Here is an 8,953-nt window from a genome sequence, read left to right as displayed (position 1 = left end):
GGTGCTGACATATATGTTGGACTTTCTGATTGGTCAATTATTTTTGTATTTTCTAATCATTAATTTGATTGGTCAAATCAGCAAAAGTGATATTTTTCACTAGTGAAAAATATGATATTCTTCACTAGTGAAAAATATCACTTTTATAGAATGAATAATTTTTGATATTTCACTGGTAAAAATGTAATAAACATGTTTCTGCCGATTGTCAAATGCAATTACATGATGGTCACCGATATATGTCTACACCATAATTAGTCATGCGTCAATATTTTACGTGGCAACTAAAAACGTTCTCCGAGAGGTCTAGCTGTTAGCGTTCAGTCCAGGAGATGCAGTCAATCTTTGAGAAATTCTGTGGTAAACTTGTAGTATTTAACAATTCTCTTCGTACGTTGTTGAAAATACAAGGAACGCCCCTAATGATACCTCTGTTGTAAGACTGAAGCATCGCCATTGTATCGCTCTCTAGCCTCGTGATCGAGATGTTGAGGGATGGCATTATTTCCGGTTGCTGACTTCGCAGGTGACCTTTGACTTCGCAGGTGACCTTTGACTTCGCGAAATAAAGTAGCCCTGACCATATATTTGATTAATAGTAAAACACGCCGTGGACATATGTAACACAATAAGTTCACACCGATTAAACATTTCTTCCTAGCGGTATGATCAAAACCTCCTTCACAATTCTAATATCAAAAATATTAAAACGGAGACGGATTTATATCAGTGCTAAACTTGTTTCTAAATCCGGTTCATTTAAGCATTGAACGGCTTTCAGTTGGCATTCATATTGACTATGAATGCCAACTGAAAGCCGTTCAATGCTTATATTTACCATCTGCGTTTTTTTATTTGTCGTGGATTTTTTTTTTTTTGAAATTTTCAAATTCAAATTTCAGTTGGCAGTTCATAAGCTGGTGAACTCGCAACTGAATTGGTAGGGTTATATAGTGGCAGTGCCATACAATGGTAAATATATGCGGATAATGATGCAATGTGCTATGTTCATATATGAATGGGAAAAAAAGATTTTCCATATTAAATACGACATTATTTTAGCGATTTGTGATACGTTACCTTCCTTAATTCTCTACCTACGATGCCATTTTACATTGCCTAGTAAGATCACCTTTTATACATAAATTATCCGGAAGGTATGTAATCTAATTATAACTCACCGACATCATTCAAAACTAAATCTAAATAAAAACATCCTTTCTTTTATTATCTCTAAAAATGGGGAATTTAATTGAAATAGACAAATTTTGTCATTTGTAGGAATCAATATCATATGAAGTTACGTTCAACGTAGATCAATCTATTCGATATCCTTGTCGAGACAAGGGGAAGTGACAACCGTCTCTATAGTCGCGGCCGAATGGCGGGTAAACAGGGAAGTTCTTAATACACGACACGGTTCTAAATAACGCTTACAAATTTTCCACAGGCAAGTGTAATCTTGCTTAAGTACGAATTATTTATATATATTTTTTTGTTCTACCGTTTTGTATACCGAGAATATATTAAATTAAGCATAAATGTGAAATCGTGGAGGATTTCCAAATATCATTAAGATAATGGAAACTTTTGTTACTGATATAGCTACGTAAGACTACCTTCTCGGTGGTTATCCGGATAATCGGAGGCAAGGCAACCGTGGTTGATTGTCAGACTTATTTTAATACCGAGTCTGTAAAATCTCAGAAGTGTTTATTATCTCACAATGTTGCGTAGGTTGTAGTTACTTATTTATCTTTACTTATTTACCTTTTCACGTTAACTATATTATTAAGTGTAAAGTCAAACAATTTGAAAACAAAAACAAAATTAAAACAAAATGTTATCGTTTTACAGAGTCTATACAATCTACAGATCCGTTTGCCTGTTTTCTCTAGCATGGTTACTATTTTTACGTCCCATTGTTTACTAAAAATACAAACAATTTGAGAACAAAAAATGCTTTGAAAATGGTTGTATCCCTATCACTATCTATAAAAAGGCCCGGCGGTCATCGATACGGGCCTCTACTTACAATTTGTATTGTCATTAATTATTTCAGAAGATTGGTGGAAGCTAAGTCGTGTATATAATTGGTATCCGCCTAAACACAACACATGATATCACCACCGTCATATTATCTACTGTCGTAGGTGTTGTATCGGGATTAAAATAACCCGTATAGAAGAATGAGGAAGTGTACTCTTATCCTCTGACAACAAACGTTAGACCTTGACATCCATGGAATTTCAATCGATATAGTCATCTACGACTACTGCTTTATGAACCCAAGTAACGTTACATTCTTAAAATGGTATGTCACGCCCATCATACAAACCAAACTTGATATCGCACCAGTGTACAGTGTACTGAGAACGTAAATATAATCGTAGAACAACGCTCTCCATCAGCCGCGATCTGTCGGCGTTATTGCTGTCAGCAGTCTTCATTTATCAAGGAAAGTGATGACGCACATGCGTCCCAATTACACTGGACTCGTATGTATAAAACTGACACTGGACTCGATCACATTTACTTGAAAATTACACTGGATCATTGGTTTTTAATTTACACTAAACCATTTGATATAACATACATTGTACAATGTCAATGATTCTTTTCACTTCTAAGAAATCTACGCCAGTGCATTTTATTATTTACAACAGTACCGTTTATATCAGGTTTACAATAAACTCCTCTTTAAACATTTACTGTTGCAATAGATACGAAACTAATATTGATCAAATTTTATTTGAAGTAAGGATTTTCACAGTTTTAAATCGTTTTGATACGCTAATTACTATGACCCTAATACTGTCCTAAGCAGTTTCTTTTTTAATCAATTTCTTTTTAATCAATTTCTTTTTAAATCAATTTCTCGCAAACTACTTTAATAATATCTCAAAATTAAGTATCTCACAAGGTTATAACTAGCAACAGAAAATGTCACTATGGATTGGCACGATAGCAGGAACCATGTTTCCTTAGTCCCTTCTTGGTTTCTGTACGGTAACAAGCGAAAAACCAAGTTGGAACACCCGTCAAATACCGCTAAATTACCCAAACAATGTTTCCGACCCGCCTCGTGTTTGCGACTATTACATAAGGTCGCTCTAAAAGGTGTTCGCTGCCTCGCTTTGATTGTACCATAACAAGGCTGGAGCGCTATACTGAACCAAACCCCGAGATTTGCCGAATACCTTATTCAGGTCATGGTCTAATATACCATTACAACTCGTGTCCTCACTTCAACTCAACCAGTTAAAATCAATAAAGCGATACACATCAATGATGTTAATCCTTTTGAAATTTTAGGAATTTGATTTGATTTCTATTTATTGAACACTTAAGGATTGAATAAAGTTATGTTGAGGTGTATGGGGGTATAAACCTCAATAGGTCTTGAGACAAATTTATTATGAACTGCTTCGCAGTAACTTTATTCAATCCTTATATTTATATTTTTTTGATATTTTGTACAATATTTTGTCTTTGACAAATAGGGACTTGTGCAAGTCTACCACAGAACTTACCGAAATGTACGTCATCACTCTTCGTCTACATATGGTTAATACTTTTAGGATTTCTTTCGTGAACAAACTTAATAGCGACTTAAAACAAATATTAGTTTTAAAGGAATTTATTTCATATAAATATGATCACTTTTGAAAAGGAATTAAAAAAATATAGTCCAAGGTCGACAAATGTATTCCTACGCCGGACTTGATATAGTTCATTGAAAAATGACTCGAGTTAACTGTGGTAGGTTCATTGAGTCTGAATTGAGTGGAAATATAAATATTATAATATACATCTCTTTGAAAGATGAACATCAATCAAAATATATTTTGTTGATTTTAATCAAAATAAACAAATATATTTGAAACGGATACATATCAATATTAAAAGGAAAGCCAAATAATAATCTATACATGTCAACCTTGTTACAAGACAAATATGATAAAATAATCAAGCAAAATTAAAGTTGAGGACTTGACCAGAAATATATATACTTGTTTTACAAGTGAACCATATCGAATTAAGTAATCTTGTCTAATGGCCGTTATGACTGTCTTTCCCTCTCTCTCAAATCAATCAAAGTGTTACATACTACCTAATAAATGATAGTTAATATCTATGATGACAAGTACCTGCAATGTAAGTCTTCGGCACGTCATTTCTTCTTTAATTGACTAATCTTATTAAAGAATTTCAATAATGGTTGTATTTCACGGATTTTTCTACATGCTCATATTTATATAATCATCCTAATTTGTCAAATAGGTGTTGAAATAACATCTGCTAATGACAGAAAAGTAAAATTGTGATTTAATGAAAATAGACAAATCATTGTTAGAATTGATAGTATGCTAAACGACGATTAAACAAGGATAAGATAATGCCGTAGCGGACATAGCTGGTCGGCCGTGATTACAGTCTATAGCTCCGGAAGAGGTCATTGTTACACGGAGGTAGCAATGACGTGTCTTCAAAGGCCCAGGTAATATTCCTGATAACACACATCTCGGTTAAATGATAGGAACTCTTTTTCTGTTATATCTTATTATTATACTTAATCCTGACATTTTTCTGATATTTTTGACTGACAAAAGTATATTAAGTGTCCGTATAATTACCTGATTAAATTTGTTTTACAAAACTTCCAGCAATTTTTCTTGAATCATAATTCAATAATAAAATGATAATTCTAAATATCAAAGGTCACGTGATGTGACAAAATATACTGAATACACTGAAAAAATGCGATCTTTTATCATGTAACCTCTTGACGTATTATGATAGATATAGTAGAACAGGTGTTTGGTTAAACAACATACATAATTATGAAAAGCGATTTCTTTCTGATGAAAACACAAGTAATGTTATTTTCCGGTTGTTTTTTTTATTTAAAAATATCTTATTCTGTTACAGGTCTTTAACCAAGGTTGTCACTCACACAAGTAAATGAATCCCTACATGCTAAACAAAAAGAAGCAGACATGTTTGATTTTGATACTCATCTAATCCATGGGTACCTCGTTTGGGTTGTTTTACTTGTGGTACCGAATGATTCGATACAGTTGATTATATTCTCAGATAAAAAAATGGCTATTTGATTTATCTCCTCCGGTTTTAGTTTTTTTCCGACTGAATTTCTACATTTTGAGCCTCAAGCTTCTGGGATGAGTCCTAGAAGGTCGAAAAGGCGGTATCATGTTGTTTTATTATAATTAATTTTTATTTCATGTAATATTGACTTCTATGATAAGTGTATCCATACTATATATATACTATCTGACACCGTTGATGGCGATTATGATAGGTTAAAATAATTTCATTGTGAGTAGTCAGAAGTTTTACGAAATTAAAATACAGTAACTATCCAAACGAAAAACAAAAACCAATTATGTACATGTAGTACCGCTCGTAGGCAAAACATAGTGCATGTAGAAAGTAGAAAGCGCTAAGGAAAGTCAATCCTAATGTAAGGCTATGAAATGGATGTTAAGAGAACAAACAAATTGCGGTCTTATTGATAATTTTCATTTCAAAACTGATGTTTAAAATGAATGAATAAATTACTCTACTTTAGCAACCTCGGGAGAGATTTGACCGTTATCCGATCCAAATGGCTTGTACCAACGTTTTTAGTGTGTCAATATTATTTCTGAAATGAAGTTAGACGAGATTGTTGTAGCTCATACAGGCAACAATTGCCCTTCTTTGGGACTCGTACATAATTATAGTCACCGGTGATGCAGCAGTGTAACACCTAGCCCAAGATTTCCAAAAAGTGCATCTATCAAAAATGAGTACATATAAACTGGCAGGGAAGGTGAGTACAATAAAATCCGAAAGGGAAAGTGAGTATATAATCTGGCAGGGAAAGTGAGTATATATAATCCGACATAGAAACTGGTATATCTAATACAATGTATAACGAACTTATTTTCGCTCACGCATATGTCGTAATCATATTTTTACGGAAGTAAATAGGCCATGTCATGTGATCCTATTCGGCTTTCTTTGTATGTCATTAATAACAAATCTTCAGCCGCATTGAGAAATGTTGAAAACCTGTAATGCATCCATATACAGTACAACCGATGGTATCAGCTTGTGAATCGCTATATAATCAATATATTGCATTATCTAGGGGTTAACCGTTTACTGAGTATAAATCTAACGTTTTAGTCGGTTTTTAGAACAAATATCACATTGGGCAATGCAATGTAGCTAACAAGCATCCATTGTTATTGCTTGATTATAATAAAAATGTTTTTTTTGAATAATATCAAATTTCAACAATATTTTATAAACATTACATTTAGGGATATTCTTCAGAATGAGAAATCCTCACACAGGGAAATCACCAGACAGGAAGATAAAATGCCTCAACCGGTAATCCATGTACGTATTTATACCATTCAGGTACATTTACTTCCACTGATAAAGAATAGTCAAGTGATCATATATATTGTTTACACGTTGTTGTCATTGGTGACATCATCCTCTCTCCACTCACTCGCGTCCCGGTTATTAATAAATAAAAGCAAATACATAGCTTATCCATTATTTGTAGAGCTCTAATTAATATATAACTATACTCATCAACAACTCATTACATATTCACTCATTAGTTTCATGTCTTCAGATGGTTACATACAAAAATTTACATTTCTTATCCCACTTTATCCATTTATCTATGGTCAAAATGGTATTGACAGAACCAAGTATTCATCACACACAAAGCTGAGAGCCCGAATGGTGAAAAGAACACCACCTAGTCATCACATCCCAAGCAGAGAGTTCAGATGGTGACAGCAGAACCACATAGTACCACGAGCTCTAAGGTGATAACAGAACTACCTAGTACATAAATTCCTAAGCTAAGAGCCCTAAAGGTGATAACAGAACTACCTAGTAAATCAAATCCCAAACTGAGAGCCCTAAAGGTGATAACAGAACTACCTAGTACATCAAATCCCAAACCGAGAGCTCTAAAGGCGATAACAGATATACCTAGTAAATCAAATCCCAAACTGAGAGCTCTTAAGGTGATAACAGAACTACCTAGTACATCAATTCCCAAACTGAGAGCCCTAAAGGTGATAACAGAACTACCTAGTACATCAAGTCCCAAACCGAGAGCCCTAAAGGTGATAACAGAACTACCTAGTACATCAAATCTCAAACTGAGAGCCCTAAAGGCGATAACAGAACTACCTAGTACATCAAATCCCAAACCGAGAGCCCTAAAGGCGATTACAGATATACCTAGTACATCAAATCCCAAACCGAGAGCCCTAAAGGCGATTACAGATATACCTAGTAAATCAAATCCCAAACTGAGAGCCCTAAAGGTGATAACAGAGCTACCTAGTACATCAAATCCCAAACCGAGAGTTCTAAAGGTGATAACAGAACTACCTAGTAAATCAAATCCCAAACTGAGAGCCCTAAAGGTGATAACAGAACTACCTAGTACATCAAATCCCAAACCGAGAGCTCTAAAGGCGATAACAGATATACCTAGTAAATCAAATCCCAAACTGAGAGCTCTTAAGGTGATAACAGAACTACCTAGTACATCAATTCCCAAACTGAGAGCCCTAAAGGTGATAACAGACCTTTCTAGTACATCAATTCCCAAACTGAGAGCCCTAAAGGTGATAACAGAACTACCTAGTACATCAAATCCCAAACCGAGAGCCCTAAAGGTGATAACAGAACTACCTAGTACATCAAATCTCAAACTGAGAGCCCTAAAGGCGATAACAGAACTACCTAGTACATCAAATCCCAAACCGAGAGCCCTAAAGGCGATTACAGAACTACCTAGTACATCAAATCCCAAACCGAGAGCCCTAAAGGCGATTACAGATATACCTAGTAAATCAAATCCCAAACTGAGAGCCCTAAAGGTGATAACAGAGCTACCTAGTACATCAAATCCCAAACTGAGAGCTCTAAAGGTGATAACAGAACTACCTAGTAAATCAAATCCCAAACTGAGAGCCCTAAGAGTGATAACAGAGCTACCTAGTACATCAATTCCTAAGCTAAGAGCCCTAAAGGTGATAACAGAGCTACCTAGTACATCAATTCCCAAACTGAGAGCCCTAAAGGGGATAACAGAACTACCTAGTACATCAATTCCGAAACTGAGAGCCCTAAAGGTGATAACAGATCTTTCTAGTACATCAATTCCAAAACTGAGAGCCCTAAATGTGATAACAGAACTACCTAGTACATCAATTCCTAAGCTAAGAGCTCTAAAGGTAATAACAGAACTACCTAGTAAATCAAATCCCAAACTGAGAGCCCTAAAGGTGATAACAGAGCTACCTAGTACATCAATTCCTAAGCTAAGAGCCCTAAAGGTGATAACAGAGCTACCTAGTACATCAATTCCTAAGCTAAGAGCCATAAAGATGATAACAGAACCACCTAGTATATCATATCGATCGAACATGCCTAACGTCATATGGAACTAGAAACATTCCCAATGAAATCACGATGTCAAAAAATTCCAATTTCATTATCATACTTCCATTTCTTGAAACCCTATATTTTGCAATGTTGTTTCCCCAAGCAGTCGCCATCTATCACGAACTCGTAACACTGGGAACATCCCCTAAAGTATTGGCTTTATTGTGACATGCAAACAGTGCTGATGGGGAAGAAGGAATATATCGTCTTGAAATGGACAATTTACCAAAAACAGTAATTTAATCTAAATTCGGAAGGTGGAAACATTATAAATATCCCCGAAATGTGTGTTTGTGAAATAAGAGCCTGACTTTTAAATTTACCAATTAACTCTTTGACTCTGTTTTATATAATATAACATATTTTAAATACATGTATAACTTCCTAAACATCACAAAAGAGATGGCTTGCAAAGAAATGACGGCACACATACCACGCATACAAGCAATGGAATGAATGT

General features: G+C 34.8%; 1 protein-coding gene across 1 annotated transcript; it reads left to right on the top strand.

The window, feature by feature from the left end:
- Window positions 1-5,809: 5,809 nt before the first annotated feature.
- Window positions 5,810-8,498, top strand: LOC117332314 (mucin-3A-like). The gene is made up of 2 exons (XM_033891200.1): window positions 5,810-5,836; window positions 6,891-8,498. The coding sequence occupies exons 1-2, from the start codon at window positions 5,810-5,812 to the stop codon at window positions 8,496-8,498; spliced, it is 1,635 nt and encodes a 544-aa protein (XP_033747091.1).
- The last annotated feature ends 455 nt before the right edge of the window (window positions 8,499-8,953 follow it).

This window comes from Pecten maximus, chromosome 8 (assembly GCF_902652985.1).
Source record: "Pecten maximus chromosome 8, xPecMax1.1, whole genome shotgun sequence".
Taxonomy (NCBI): Eukaryota; Metazoa; Mollusca; class Bivalvia; order Pectinida; family Pectinidae; genus Pecten; species Pecten maximus.
Note: the sequence above shows the minus strand (reverse complement) of the source record. Positions and strands in the feature narration are given on the sequence as shown.